The following is a 16,153-nucleotide window of genomic DNA, read 5'->3' as shown; positions in this document are numbered from 1 at the left end:
GTCACAGGGAAGGTGAGGTGAGAATCCTATCTGAAAGAAAATGTTTCCCACAAGGTGAATTCAGAGGCTTTCATTTGTATTAGTTCAGACCCTTTGCAAAGCACTGATATCCAGAAAAAGTGAATACTCACTTTCTAAACAGCAGATCCTTCAAAAGTGAAGTGGATTCAAAAATATGAGAAAATAACTGGATGCATCCAAAAGTCACTCTTTTTCAATTCTGGAAAAAAAACTGAACTCTGTCTTTTACTGTACAATGGACTCCCCAGAATTCAATGCCCTCTTTCTTTCTACATTGATAAAACTAGCTAATATGAACATAAAAGAGCAGCTGTTTCTCAAAAGATGCCCTTTCTTTAACCCTTGATTTGAGGCAAAGAAAACCAGCCTGTGAAATTATGTGGCATATGCTCAGAATGAAACTTGATCAGTGGTTTTAAAATTGGTCCAGATTTTCAGTCTAGCTTTAAAATTGTTACACAAAACATCAAAAATGTCAGACTTGAAATGCAAAGAGCAGCTTTTGCACTGAGAAACACCATGTAAAAATAAATACAGCACAAATTTGCCACATATAGTACCACACACCTGCCTTGACCACTCATGTGACTTCTCTCTGTGCAGTGCCTAAACAACTTAATGACTACAACCACCATTTCCCCTGTCCCCTCTCCTCACCCCACCTCCTCTGGGAACCACAGAAGCTTCTACCCGTGCCTCACACAGAGAAAACATGCAAAGAGAGAGAGAAAAGAGACAGGTGTATATTTGTTTTTGCCTGTGTTTGAACCTGGGCAAGTAACCCACCATGGGTACAATCACACCACCTAAAAGGGGTTGCAAATAAGAGTAGAAGCTTGGCAGCTTTCAAGAAACACATATATGTACATCAACTTCTGCTCTCGCCTTAACCATCCAGGGCACTATGGATAGACAGGTGCTGAGAAGCAGAGAGGGCAATAAATGCACTAAAAAGTGAAGTCACCTGCCCAAAACCTCAGCTGTAGATAAGGTGTCAGATATTATGAAATCTAGTCAAAGAACATGGTACTTCCGACCACTTAAGAACACACTCAATAACTGAAAAACTTTTTCAGATATCTCACCAAAAGAGAGAAGGCTTTGGAAAAATCTAGAGCTAGAGAAGAGAATAAACCTTGAACAACCCTTATAATCCCCTAGCTTCCAGGGCTGGTGTTTTGACAACTGCATTGATGGTGGTGTGACACACACTTTTGCACAGCCACTTAAGAAGCTGTGACCTTCCTGAGGCTATTAAGGATGTCTGAAACCCCTGCTGATTCCTAAAGGAGAGGTAACCCTCCTACTCTTCTAATTTTTCAATACTTGTGCAACTGGACTAATGATACTTATAGGTTCTTATTTCTGCTATTGACCAAATAAATACTAACTAAAGTCAGTATGGAAACTGCTGGTCTTGCTGAAAGTCAACTGGAATTTTATATTATTAACTTCAAGAAAGCTGGGGTTTGGCTGACTGAGAAGACAAAAGCCTACTTCACAGACTACCTACTCAGTAGTGAACCCAGCTGCATTAATGTGTCTTTTAGAATTCATGCTAATGATTCATCTCCAAAAGCTCTGCAGATCTATGAAACTCATAATTCTGTGGCCTCACACAGAGAGAGGAGCCATCCAAATATGAGTTCCCAGCTGTACTGCTGGACTAGGTTTCCTGATGCTGCTGGCTGCACCTTCCTTAAAGTGCCTTTAAGCAATTTGGATAGTGTAGGGCAAGGTGACAGTGATTTAGGCATCTGTGTTCTCTCCTTTAGGCAGCTCTGTTCCCTACTCTTCTCTTGTGGCTGTAAGGGCAGGATATACTGTAAAAACACAATGGCTGAAGTGCCTGCTATCAGCTGTAGGATTACTACTGGGCTTTGACATAGAGTGTCTCATGTTCATGGAGAGGACAAATAGTGACATGCTTCTTCTTCCTTTTTTCTGAAAAAAGCAAGCCTATGTTTTGACCCATACTCTAACAAGTGGCATTACCAGCACAGCTAGAGAAGACTGCAGCCAGTCGTCTGGTTCACTAAGAGCAAACACTTAACAGATTATTTTTCACATGTATCTGCCAAAACCTGCAAGGGTACATAGCCATCCTTCATCCTCAGAGCTCACAAAATTCACTGAAAGTCATGACATACCATACAAATCTATTCAGAGGTTCTTTTTACTTGCTTTTGAACTGTAGGTTTGGTCTTTAACCACACACTTTCCTTGCACACACTGGAAGGGAAACAAACATTCCTTTAAAAGGAAAGCTGAAGGGTTTTGAGGGTATAACCACCTATTAGTGTCACACATAGCCAGTACATTCAGGGAACATTGGTATGCTGCCACATACCAATTTAGGTACTTCAAAACCAGGCTTTTTTATTGACTCAGTTATTTAAGTCAGGTCTGAGATTTGCTTCATCAAGGGAGTCAGTCATAAACCCTGCTACCCTGTGTGAGCAAATGTGTGACAAGAGCTGAAGTGCTTTCTGCATTCGTGCTCCATATTTTGATTTCATGTGTTATGACATGAGTCTGCAATGTCTGCATTATCTATCAGCCTTCTATGGTGGACAGCTGCCAATGAGCCACCCAAAAACCTTCTAAGAGTGCCTACTGTTCTCATCTTTTGATACAATTTTTCCTCTAGGTTTGCAGATGACCATTGCCTGCACCATATTTCTAACACTGGACACGAGCTGGCAAAAATTACTGACCTATGGTGAGTCAATTCAACAGAGAAGTATTTCTTTTCCTCTCTCCTTCACCCCCACAATGAACCCTCCACAATAATATATGATGGAGCAAAAGGCACAACTGAAGTGGAAACATTTTAAACCTAACTGCAATTAAGAAGTCCTCAGAAGAAGAATGGAGTTTATATGAACAAAGGACATTTTTAGAAACATAGTTAATCAGATTAATGACTGTTTTGAATGAAGCATTGCTTCTCAATAAATAGTTAAGTATTACATGTCATATGTACGTATGTTGATTTTATATAAAATATAAAATCAAATAATCTAAATTTATATAGATCTTTATTTTTCTGGGGTATCAAAGTACTATTTGGAAAAATTAGTAACTACAAATAAAATTATCATTTTCTCTCTCCAGCAAAATCTACCAGTTGCTTTTACAAACTAGGACTTCTATCAAGTCAACCTTATCATTAGAATAATAAAAACTCTTTTGAAAGCTAAAAACCACAAGCCTTTTCCTGACCAGAAAAGGCTTAATTAATTACTTAGATTGCTAAAATAATTGTACATAGCTCCAACTATTTTTGCCACCCAAAAAGAAGAAATAGACTTCCACTTTCAAAGCAGCTCAGAAATGTGGGCAACCTAAAAGACTGAAATAGCCAACAGCACAGTGACAGTTACACTGACAAAAGGCAGCATTAAACTAAGGACACAGCCTGTGGCCATTAAGAAGATTGATTTATGTGGGTTTCCTTTCTTAACAAAACAAAACCAAAAACAACCAAACAGCAAAACAACAAAACTTTGCATTTAATCAACCATAACTGAAAACAGATTACTCCTGCAGGTTACACAACCACTGTCTGTTCTACAGTTCTGTGCCCTCCAAGTATCAAAGCTGATCTGAGCACAGCATTTGGAAGCTGCTGCTGAAGGCAAGGTTACCTAGGAGGGTCTGTGCTCCACTTGGAAGGGAGCAATCCTTCCCTGGCAAGACTTTTAACATCAGGCACCTCAGAGAAATGCAAGAGCCAATAAGACCTTTGGAAAAAAGAGAAACTGTTACAATCAGGAAAAAAATAACCATCTTGAAGTAATTTTTCTAAGCAGGGAACTTAACCCAGTTGTTTTCAAACATAGGGTCACTCACACATTTTCCCTCACATCTGAAGTTTTTGTCTCTCAGGAGACAAAACTGTGAACTGGGAATAAGACAGCTCCAAAACCAACATCTGAACCCATTTAACAAGGATGCTATGGTTAACCTGGAGATAGGAAGCTGTGAACATAAAGGATCTGTGCTCTTCACTGACATGTACAGCAGCTGTACTTGTAAATATTTCTTCTGTTAAGATCTTCAGTTATCAGTGCAACTCGGGGTTGATAGCAAATGTTCTTTAAACCATTCCCAGATACACTCCCATAGGGCAGTGAGCAGGCTACTGCTTCTCCCATGAGGCACAGGTACCTGATGCTGTGGTGGAACACTACCATGTTATGGCACTGGGAAAATTTAATAAAGCAGTTTTATCACAGCTACTGACAAAACAGTTAGCTTGGACTTGTGCTGCAGTTTTCTAGGTTTTTGAATAGCAAACGCAGAAACACTTTGCAAAACCTTTCACAAATAAACACCTTGAGAAGGGGCCTAGTTGCGTATCACCCCCAAATATAAACATAAAGAAATGTGCAACATGGGAGCATCTAACTCGGCGCACCCTTTCTCTCCCACAAAAGACTGTGTCTGCAAAGCACAGCGCGGTCACTACGCACCCAGACGAAAGCAGCCCCCACCTCTCTAGTGATCACGCAGGGAAGCGAGCGAGCAAACACATATGAAAAACTTTCTGTGTATTTCGGAAACAACATCAAAACCCTCCCCACCCAACCCGGGCCCAGCTGCATCCTCTCAACCCAACCCGGCCCATGCCGAAACAGCCCATTCCAGGGGGTCAGGCGGCCAGCAGTGGTAATTTACCTGTCCCAGCCTCACCAAAGAGTGGAATTGCGGCTGTAAAACTGCTCCTCCCTTCCTCCAGCCACTCCTGCCCGACTCCCGCCTCCCCTAGCATCCCCTGCTGAGCTGGGAACCCCTTGTCGCTCCCGCCGCCCGAGCGTGCCTGCTCTCCCTCGAGGGGGATGAGGGGACGGGGGGCATCGCGTGCGAAGCGGCTGCGGCGGCGGTGCCGCTCTGAGTCAACGCCCGCCCTGCAGCCGGGAGCGCGGGAGGGAACCGAAAGCGAGATGGCGCTGACTGATCTCGGCCGCCCTGCCGGCACGCAAGGCCCGCGGTCCCGCCGAGCCCCCTGAGGGAGCGGCAGGTGGCTGATCCCGGCCGCCCTGCCGGCACGCAAGGCCCTCGGTATCTCCGAGGGAGCGCTGCCCAGCAGCCACCCTCTGCATCCCTATGCCTTTTCTTCCTTACTGACTTCACGTACCCATGCATACACAAGCGCCCCGTTTTGTGGTTTTTGGCGTTTACGTTTAAAATCCGGAAAAGCCTCCTTGCAGAAATCCGTGGGGAAGGGCAGAACCTTCAGAAGATGGCCGTGCCTTAGTGCGCGTCCGGCGTCTGAGCCTGCTCCTTCCCCTCGTGCCTGCCCGCACGGCCCTCACCAGAGGACAAAAACTGCGGTGCCCTCAGATAGAATGTGTGTAGGCGTGAGTACCAGCCATAGGTTTCAAACATTTTACAAGACTTTTTCCAGTCATTGCCTTCTCAAACATCCTGCGCTGCGCTTTCTGCTGCTGAAGGACTTGGGCTGTTCGTCGACAAGGGCAGCAACCACTGCTCAAAGCAGCACGGAGCCCGAGGCATGTGTTCTCTTAGCATTGATTTTTCCAAGTGTTAAAGATGCGAGGAGAGCTAGGAAGTGTAAAAGCCATCAACACTCTGAGACACTGAAAATGGTGTAAAGTATCCGACATAATAAATACTTTCCAGGAAAGGGTGGTTTTTTTTGCAGAAATCATGAACACCTGAAGGGTTACTCCCCCATCTCAGAAACAACAGAAACCTGACATTTCTTAAGATTTCATTTTAATTGACTCAGTTGAACCAGTTGCACCACAAGCTTTTCCAAATCTGTAAAGTGAATTATAATTACTCAGCAAGAAAGTTTCTATGACATGAATCTCACTGTAACTAATGCTTCACTTACAAAGCCTCTCCAAGAATCTTGAAGAACTCAGTGAACTCTGCAACAGACATCACATAGGAAGTGATATCTGTACATATTTAAAAAGAAATTACTGATTAACCTGTTTATTCCAATTGAAAATTGAGAGTAGATATGAAATATTTTAACATCGAGATATAAAAAAGCTCTCTCATTACATGTCCCATGAATTTGCCCCAGGGTCCTTTTTGGGATAAAAATATTTTTTTCCTCTACCAATCCCAGCCTAAATGCTATCTCAGCTACTAGATTCTGTCTCAAAGGAAGCCAGCAACATCAGGGGTAGAAATGGCAGTGGAAAGTTGTCTAGTTTGCTCTTCATAGGTTGCCCCACATCACAGATTGTACAAGAGATTAACTACCTGGAAGGTTTTCTACTTATTTTTCTCAAGTGTAAAAATGCATAGATAACTAATTACAGATCAAGAGATTGAGTGCAAACCAACAGAGAGATCTACAGTCTGATTCTGTTTTGTTCATCTGCTAAAATTAGACATCAAACTGCTAATCAGGATTCATCTGCCTTGGATTTTCTGGAGGTTACATTGAAAAGAAGCAAAATGTCAACTTTGTTAAGTTTTATCACTGAATTAATACCAGCTACTGCGCTGCTCCAGCTGGGCAGTGATGCAATACAGAAATGCCACTGTGTTGCATTGGTGCAGTCACACAATAGGCTCAAAATGCAACGTGAGGACCCCTATACTTTCCAAACCTTTTCCTACTCTTTTTGGCAGTGCATGCAAATAGATTGCAAAGGCTGAAGCACCAATTTCCAGGAAACCAAATTCTTAAGAGAATATTAGGCTCTTTCATAGGACTCATGACTTTTCCTCATTCAGTAGAAATACTTTTGAAATGCCAGAAAAACAAGCTCTATTCTGAGAAAATTCAGAATGCTGAATTATTCCTTGGGATAAGATATGACTTCTCCTTAAAAGTGATTATTTAGGGGGAATAATATTGAACAGACACATGCAAAACAAGAAGGAAGGAAACCATCTCTGTAGCAAAAGAGCTAAAGGTCCTGGCTTTTTCATGTGGTAAATGTTCTTGCTGTTCTTATCAGCCGAAACTTCTGCCTTTCTGAATCTCCTCCTAAATACTGGTGTATTTACACAATATGCATGTTCGTTCATTGTGACCAGAGAAGTACAGTCTGCCTAAGGAAAACAAGCAGCAATGAATGACCTACAAATGAGCTCTGCAGAAGTGGTGAAGCCACTGGAGATGGAAGAACTTGCTGCTCTGCATGGGGACACTGATTCCATTGTAATTGCACACTGAGCTGCTGGGACAAAGAAAATGGAAAATTTGGGGATTTTATTCCAGGCAAGTGGCTAAGTGCAAGCTTATAGCTGATCTGACTGATAATTAAAGAAACAAAACAAAACAAAACAACAAAATAATGGGCTTGCTTTAGCCTATGCCACTGTCTCCCACTGAGATTTCAGAAAAATTGCCTACTTGCTTCTGCTTGCTTAATGAGAAAGAAGATGGATTTCTTTGTCCAGTGTGGACACGTGGACTGATGCAGTTGCACAGGACTGATGAGGATCTGTCAGGTCTTCATGCACAGTGCTGGGCATAGGTGTCCCTCTCATAAACTGGTCAAGATACTGAGCACTTCTCCACTCATCTCTCCTTTTAAAAAGCTCATTCAGTAGCCTCTCTGGCTGGCCAATGAAACACACTTCCAAAGCCCTGTTTAGGTTGATGGACAGTTTAATTTACTGGCACAAGTTTTCCCAAATTATCTGAAATCTTCAGCTTCACAATACAGGTTCACCTACTTGCTTCCTACCTAACCAAGGAGCACGATCAGTTACACAATCAGTTGTGGCTACTCTGAAAGATGCTTAGGTAGCACCTCCTCCACCCCAGAAGAATCTGAGCTTAGTTAAAAGTGCCTGAACACTCAGCATTTGTTAGCATTGCCTGCAAAAACTTCTTGTGAATCACACCTACATTCTCAGCAGAATGGGATGCCAAGGTGAGTCAGATTCCGTAATGGTTAATACAAACAAGAAACGTAAGGAAGTGTAACAACCAACATTTTTTTTTATTAGAGGGGCAATGGCCAAGCCATTCAGGAGGAATTAATTTTCAAGATTTGGCTACGGAAGAACTCTACAATCTCTATATTGCCTTCTCCGTGCCCAGCCGCTTGATTTTTTTTTCCGGAGAGGCTTCAGCAGATGCCTGCAGCAGATGCCTTTCATCTTTTGGTCTTTGAAGGTGGGTTCCCTCTAGTGGCATTAAGAGGAGCATCGATTCTGTCTTATTGACTGATCTTGGTCCATGGGAGGGGCAGGGGGAAAGAGAACACTGCAAGGTGTTACACACATCAGGAAACACTGGCTTGTCTTCATTTGGCTAATAGCCTAGGACTCTTGTGTACCACATGTTCTTTATTTTTTCAATCAGCTGTTCAAACATTATACTGACTTTAGTTGCTTCTTTGGCGATTCTCTGTCTGCAGGAGACAAAAAGTATGTGGTAAGATACACAAGTATGTGAAAGTAATCCCCATCTGCTGTAGTTACCACTCTGCAGAGTTCCTCGGCAGTCCTAGAGGGGCTTTCCTCAGAACACAGGAGTAGGAAGTACATGTGTGCCATGATTTACATGGAACTGCCTGTAAGGGTGATCATGCTCTTCCTTTTGTGAGGAAATTCATTCCCCTACTTGAGCAAGACATAGGCACACCTAGAGCCAGTTCTGTGATTTGCACCAAGTGATCCTGGCACACTGAGTACTCAGCCCCTCACAGCACTGCAACAGTGCTCCTCCTTGCAGAGGAGATGATTCCCCACCAGCCAGCAGCCTCTTCCCTCACTGGATAAAGAGCAGTACCAGCCATCCCTGTGAATATTGTCATGTACAATGTGCCTCCCTGGGAAGAGCTCACAGGAGACTGTATCACCTCACCCCACCTTACAGCACCTTGCTCCCTTGGTACATCAGGCTTTGGTTGCTGAATAATTTCTCCTCAGATCTTCCCATATAGATAGTTGATTAATCTCTCCCACACCACCCTCTCCCTTTTCACACATGCATATTGGAGGGTTAGTACAGACAAGCTTTCCATACCTGGCTGCAATAACTGTTGGACTCTGGACAGTATCCAACAAGAACTGACTGACTTTAGGAGACACCTTGTTAAATGCTTCATAACAGTAAGATGCAATAGCCTCAGGGATGGCCAGCAAGTCACGACGGTCTTTCTCAAAGATGGATTTTGACTGCACTTCTGTGAAAAAAGGCAAAACCCCATGAGGCTTCTCATGTCACTGGTGTCTCTGGTGTCTTCCCCCAGATGCAGGGGAAGAGATTTAAAATTCTGAAATTCAGAACCTCTCCCAGAATTCACTCTACAGCATTCAGCACCCCTTCTTCACCCAGTCATGGGTATCTAAGTCATAGACCTTCCATGGCAGAGTATCTGCACAAAGTATGGCCAGTTTTCATGCCAGTTCTCTATTGACTTGTTCCACACTGCCAAGCACTGTGTATTCATGGTCTTCAACTGAATTATTGTGCTTCAGTCTTACTTGATGATGCATGAGAACCTGTAGAGCTGAATTTTGTCTCAGGCAAACAGCAAAGCTTTTCAGACTTACCAGGGAGAGTGGTGCTAAGGAGCAGAATCAGAGCTATCACCAATGCCCTGGATTGCAGCATGGTTTGAGTACCAGTTCTGCTCTCTACACAGAGAGACCTGCAGGAATCAGCATACAATGTTTGGGTTGTTTTCAGAGATATGAAACATGTTTATTTAACACCAGGTTTTTGCAAGAAACCTAACCAATAAATGAAGACAAGAATAGAAAATCATGATGCATTTCCTCTGAAGAAGCAAGGAAAAGGCAGAACAAAAATGAAGGTGTCCTCTTATTTGTATAATCACAAATATCCATAATTAAAATATTCAGAGCTCAAAGAAATATGGACAGCTAAAGCTAGTTCTTTTATATGGGAGTTAAAATACTTCGCTTCAGCACATGAGCAAACCTCTGCCAGAGGTCAGAAGAGGTTTCCTCCATGCTTAAGTACCACTGAAAAATTCATATTGTGGGATTTCTTAATTTGCTTTGTATTGGTAAATTGCTCTAAAGAGCATTGTTCTAGTTAGTATGTCACATACAATGATCATCTTAGTGACCCTGTGATTTGAGTACTTTGTCTTGCTTTAGCTGAGGAAAGTCCCAAGTCTCTAACTAAGTTCCCTTGTCTTTTTCACTCTGGGATTAATGCAGCAGACCAAGCAGAACAAGTTCCCAAAAGAGAGTGAGTGCAAAATTTAGCTTCATCTGACTTCCTTTACTTTTGTCTTTTAAAAAGTTGGAATTGGAGAATTGAAAATTTTCTGCTTGGTACACTGAAAATACGATATTACATCTAAAAAACTAAACATCTAAAACTAAACATCTAAAAACTAAAGCTTTCAAACATACCACACTTAAAATGGTGTTTAAAAATAAAAATTGATTCATGCCCCAAATTAGAGGGCTGCGTCACTCAGAGCAACATGAAGAAAATATTGAACATAGGAATTGAAATGGCATAATAGGCTGAAAGTCTATTGTATGTGAATGCTTTGCTAAATCCTGTACCAGGTAGTCACAAGTCAATGTTCCGTCTTATCCCACATAAGGAGATTTCCATCCATTTTCATTTCCTTCTGTGGACAGATTACCTCCAAAAGCTACCAGTTAATTGGATGCTTGCACAGTTGCTCCTTTATTACTCTTCCTTGATTTTTAATCCCAGAGCCAGTTTCTCTCTGTTTACAAAAGGCAGAAATTTGCTTCCCAGGAGCATGAACAGGTGCTCTTACCCACTTTAGAACCTGCAGTTCCTGTGGTGAAGGCACCTGGCAAAGGTTTATGTGTCTCATGTATCTCCCAACACTGAAATTCTGCACTTCCCACCATGGGCTTGATCCTCCTATGAGTGTCTAATGAAACATCCATCACTCAGCATCAGAGCAGGTCACCACAGGTACTCCTACCCTCCTCTCCTTCAGCACCATTCCTGGCTATGGAGTGTGAGGAGGACTCACACTCCAGCTTGCAGTAGGAGATGGGGCAAAAAAGAAGACTACCTCCACTCATTTGTCTATGATCTAGATACACCAGTCACAAAGTCCATGCCACCCAGAACACACAGTTCAGCTCTTACCTGTTCTGCTTTCTCTCTTTCTCAGGCCCAAGCTGAGGTAGGTGCTCCTGAGACCCCAGCATTTATGCAGAGCTAATATAGTGGTAGCAAGGGGTCAAAGGTCCTGCTTTGTTTCCCCATTTGCTCTTTTGCAAGCGCATCCAGCTCAGTGGGACAGGCAAGAAGCTGTGGAGGACTCTGGACCTGTTATTGAGATTTGATAATGGAGGGTCAATCTGACCTGAGCCCAAGTGATGTGGAAGGCAGCTTCTGGGTCACTGAGTCCCCCTACTTTTGCAGGCAACCATGTCATAGAGGCCCCTTCCATAAACTGACCAAACTCCACATTAGTGTAGCTAGAGTTGGGCTAAATTTTGCTCCCACTCTTTCTGTGCTCTAACCCCAACTGCTCTGACAGTTGGCACTTACCTGCAGCTGTTAAACCGGTTTCCCCTCCATTTACAGCAAATATATTAACCAAATGGTGCACAGAGGTGAGCACCCCTCTCACACTTGTTTCCTTGTGACCAACTCTTTTTGCACAGGTTGAGTAGATGAGAATACACCTGAGACAGTGTCAAAACTTATCAGGAGGAACATCCAGATCCAGGACGCCCAGTCCAAGAAACATAGAGCTCTTGGAGCAAATCCAAGTGGCACAAAAAATGAGCATGGGGTTGGAATACCTTTCCCATGGGGAAGGCTGAAAGAACGGGGCCTGTTCAGCCTGGAGAGAAAGCTCCAGGGAGATCTCATTGAATTTTTTTCAATACTTAAAGGGTTCTTATAAGAAACACAAAGACTTGACCAAGGCTTGTGTTGACAGGAGAAAGGGTAACAGGTTTAAATTGAAAGAGGGTAGATTTAGATTGGATGAAAGGAAGAATTCTTTACTGCGAGGGTGGTGACACACTGCAACAGCTTGCTCAGAGAAACTGTGGACACTGGAAGTGTTCAAGGCCAGCTTGGATGGAGCTTTGAGCAACCTGGTCTAGTGGAAGGTGTCCCTACCTAAGAGGCAGGGTGGATGAGACAATCTTGTAAGGTCCCTTCCAATGCAAACCATTTTTAAGATTTTATGGTAACACTTCCCAAGGCTCCTCAGTCCCAGTCAGAAAGTGGCTGCATTGCTGCTGTAGGGAATGCTTTCCCTACAATTGTTCCAAGTGCCCCTTGGGTCTTCAGTAGCTTCTGTCACCTGTGTTTGGCATGTGCAGTCAGGGGCAAGAGACAAAAAGGCTGCAATGCTGAACCACAAAGGACATCCGATGGAGGAATGGGAGGACAGAAATTAGGCCTACTGTGTGAGATCCAACAGATTTCCATTCTTATGTCAACCACGTATTTATTAGGTGACTCTCACATGTGAGAAGTGTGAAAAATCAGTACCTTCATTTATCAACCAAACAAGATTTTTAGATAACTTTACCTCTCATGGTGCTCCAAGTGCTTTAGAACCAAATAGTTAAGTCTTCTCATTTTACAGACATGGCAGCCAAGCTACAGTGAGTACATAATTGAAGAGGGCTGCCAGTGGTTTCCAGACATTTTCCCACTCTCTAGATATTGATCCAAATGATCTTTTTTTCTTAGAAAAATAAAGAAAAAAAGTATCCCAAAATAAGAAAAAATTAAATCCCACATGCAAGCAAACCATTTTGCATTTTTGTCCAAAAAAATCCCCCAAAAAACTAATGGAAGATTCTTACTGATGTGTAAAAAGGTTAACTAAAGAAATAAGAACAGAGACTTTTTAGTTCCACTTCTGGTGCAAACACTAATTTGTGGTCTAGGAAGAACACACTAGAGCAACAGGTTGAAAGTTCTCTTATATTTCAATTAGGTATTTGACAGTCATTGAAGAGAATCTACACATTTATCATCTTTTACAGCTGGAATAACATTCAGAAGAACAGCACAAGGCACATCACAGGCATTAAAACTTAGTAGAAATAGGAATGAGCAGCCATTACTTGGAGGGGTTAATTTAAGATAAGCTCAAGTGTAATTTCTTTCTAATGTCAGGTCAACAAATGAGAGGCTCTTAACTGGGTGTTTTAAACTGATGTGTGCTGCAGGAGGTAGTAACAGAAGGGACTTAGCTGCCCTGTGTGGTAATTCATACTGCTGAAGAGCTTTGCATTGTGGCTGTTATCACACAAGGCAAGCTCCCCAGCCCTGAAGTCAGCCTAACTTTAGGCAGTGGGATCATGAATACAATCCCAGAGATAGCAACTGGGCATTTCAGCACTTTCTAGTGCCAAAAAAGCACTTGCCAAGACCAGATAAATGATTGCACAGAAGCAGCCCTTGCCCCCCATTCCTGGAATGGCATTCCAGAATGGCAGGGTGCTCTGCAAATAAGCAAGAATGCCAGATATTGCAAAGTACTTTCTTAATCAAAGAAAAATTACATGATTCTTTATCTCTCTTATGCATCTCTGTTCTGAGGTAGAAAGCAGCTGACTGTAGCATGAGTTACCTTATCTGGCTCTGCATGGCATGGCCACTTGCTTATTACATTATTTTAAATTAGGGTAACACCGCTGGCTTTGAAGGCACTTTATCTGAGACAGAAGATTCATTCTTTGAGAGTAAGGTATATTCTTTGTTCTTCTGACAAGAACACGAAAACAAAAATCTAGAAGAGGAGTAACTCCCATATGTGAAATGTTAAAATTTTTCCATCATAAATGGGCTGACATATGAACACCAGCTCTCTGGAATGGCTAAAAAATTAAGCATGAATAAACTGAAATTTAGAAAGAATGAAGCTAGGATATTTCCTGCTGTTATTTCTTTCAGTGTGCTCTACTGGAGCTCTCTCTCTCTCTTAAAAAAATCAAAGACTCTGTGATCTTACTGGAAAACGGTCCATATTGTATTGTGTAATACTAACACAATGGGTTTCATTTATAGCCAATTAAAATCAGAAATAAGCACCCAAAGCAGAGCCTATTTCCTTCCCACTTTTCTGTCTGCTTGCAGTTGAAGAAGCACACAAAGACAGATTTCCTTTGCCGTTATTTCACAGCCCACCAAATGGTGCTTTATGAACCACAGTGGTTTGCAAACCAGTAAGCTTGGTATCATTTCTCCTTCCCTGCTGGATCACCCAATCTACTTCTGTCACAATTTAAGAAGTTACAGAATTAACATGGAGATACAATCAATTTTCCCTGAAGAGTTTTGTTTAATGTTTCTATAAAGATGAACAAAGTGACTGAAGAGGAAATCCAGTACAATACACAGTACAAGGGTACAAAACCCTTCAGATTTCGTAATTTCTGGATTGTGTTCACAAATCTACAATTAGTCACCTTAGGTCAATTATGGGGATTACAGGACAAATAAAGATGGAGGGCTCCTTCATAGGATGGAGATAAAAAAGCACCACATCTGCTGTTAGCATGCTCATACTCCAGCAGCTCTAACAGCTGTTCCTGTTACAATCATCTTGGTTTTCTTGCAGTGCAAGGGGCTTCTTGCTCTTGGGAAGACTTGCTAGGTACGTGTTTGCTTGTACACACTTGAACGTGAAGGAAAGTGAACTCCTTCCATGCAACGATCTTGGGATCTCACCACATGTCTCAAATAGCCTCAACTCTTTGATGGAGAATAAGCAGCCCTTTCCTGAAGCCTGGACATTTGGGCTAGGACAGGAAAAAGTTGTCACGCATGATGTATGAACCTATGAATGAATGAACCTATTGGAGGCACAAGGAGAGAGTCAAATTCCAAGTTACCAATTCAGCTTCCAAGGGTAGAACCTGCAGGGCCCAATCTATCTGCTAAAAGTCAGGGTAAAGCTAATGTAAAAACTGGTTGCTACTTTTGAAAGAAGCAGCTCCATATAATTTTCTGTCATTGCAGTCATCATAAATGCATCTTAACTAATAAAAATATCAGTCCATCATAAAAAAGCTGGTTCATAAAATCCTAAGCATATAATAAAATTAGAAAAAAAATATTCCACAGACAATGGCTAATAGATTAAAGAATGATCCTAGCTTTGCAAGTTCTGCAAACACAGTTCCCTATATTTCAAATGTGACTCATGGGTCAATTCACCTTGCTCAGTCTGAGCCTAATGCAGAGAAGTACTATGCTAATTACAGCCCCTTTTTCTTGAATTCAAACAGTGGAGTTACTCTTTTAGCTCTTTAAATTTTTTTTTTTGTGAGAGCCATCAGCTGTGGGTTAAGAATTCCTCTGTCTTCAAAAAGCAGGCCACCAGTTCTGAAACAAAGTAAACCAGAGAGGCTCGTGGGTCCTCCTGCTTTACCTCCATAGGCTGGAATTGTGAATAAGCATGTTCAGCCAAGAAACTGTAGCAAGGTGAGCACTCTGGAGTAGCCCTGAGTTGACCAGCAACTGCATTGGATATCCAACTGGGACCATTTGTTCAAAGTGTGATGTTTGACATCATTGTCCAAAGAAAAGAAAAAAATGGAGGTGGACAAAGTGAAAGTCTCTCCAAGTCTTTCAGGAAAAAGCATAAGCACATCAGTAATTAGGACATTAAAGAACAAACAATAAAGTAGCAAGTGTCCCATGTGGCACCATCTGGGAAATAAGTGAGGCAAGACAGTCATTGGTACTGGCCGATCTCCAGTGCCTCTGGGTTACAAAATAATTCACTAAATTCTCCAAAAGCTCCTTGTCAACCGTGGAGTCTCTTAAATCCAAGAAGCATCTCTGGCAAGACAGTTTCCCGTGGAAGCAGCCAGCATCCAGAAAGCTTCTCTTTCTCCGCACATTTTAAATTAAAATAGTGGATTAATCACATCAAGGAGAAATGACAAGTTCTCCTTCACAACTGGTCTCAAAGAATAGAGAAATCTGTTGTTCTAGTGTCAGGGTGAGAACTGAGGAAACCCTACAATCCAGCTCCAGATAGATACACCACACATGCAGGGTTGGTGTAAGTGTCAATAGTAAAAATGGCAACTGTAGGACTTCAGAGCCCTTTATCCCACCCCATCTATATGGCATGGAGAGGAAAGGGAGAATATAAAATGTATGGAAAAGAGAACATGGCTTAGGCAAGTTATATTCACCAAAACCATGCCTTCTTGAGCTGAA

At 42.2% G+C, this 16,153-nt stretch overlaps 1 protein-coding gene and 1 long non-coding RNA gene across 2 annotated transcripts; both read right to left on the bottom strand.

The window, feature by feature from the left end:
* Nucleotides 1–55: 55 nt before the first annotated feature.
* Nucleotides 56–4,814, bottom strand: LOC306805927. The gene is made up of 3 exons (XR_013775336.1): nucleotides 4,705–4,814; nucleotides 3,672–3,767; nucleotides 56–220 (listed from the first exon to the last, which is right to left on the bottom strand). It is a non-coding gene; the product is annotated as an uncharacterized lncRNA (long non-coding RNA).
* A 2,870-nt stretch (nucleotides 4,815–7,684) lies between these two features.
* LOC306806804 (apovitellenin-1-like) lies at nucleotides 7,685–11,102 on the bottom strand. The gene is made up of 4 exons (XM_079315859.1): nucleotides 11,090–11,102; nucleotides 9,529–9,626; nucleotides 8,999–9,158; nucleotides 7,685–8,381 (listed from the first exon to the last, which is right to left on the bottom strand). Exons 2-4 carry the CDS (start codon nucleotides 9,587–9,589, stop codon nucleotides 8,282–8,284), a joined length of 321 nt encoding a protein of 106 aa, XP_079171985.1. The 5' UTR covers nucleotides 9,590–9,626; nucleotides 11,090–11,102; the 3' UTR covers nucleotides 7,685–8,281.
* Nucleotides 11,103–16,153: the final 5,051 nt, after the last annotated feature.

The sequence above is a fragment of the Erithacus rubecula genome (genome assembly GCF_903797595.1).
Source record: "Erithacus rubecula genome assembly, chromosome: 1".
Taxonomy (NCBI): domain Eukaryota; kingdom Metazoa; phylum Chordata; class Aves; order Passeriformes; family Muscicapidae; genus Erithacus; species Erithacus rubecula.
The sequence above is the reverse complement of the archived record's forward strand: the minus strand, read 5'-3'. Positions and strand labels throughout refer to the sequence as shown.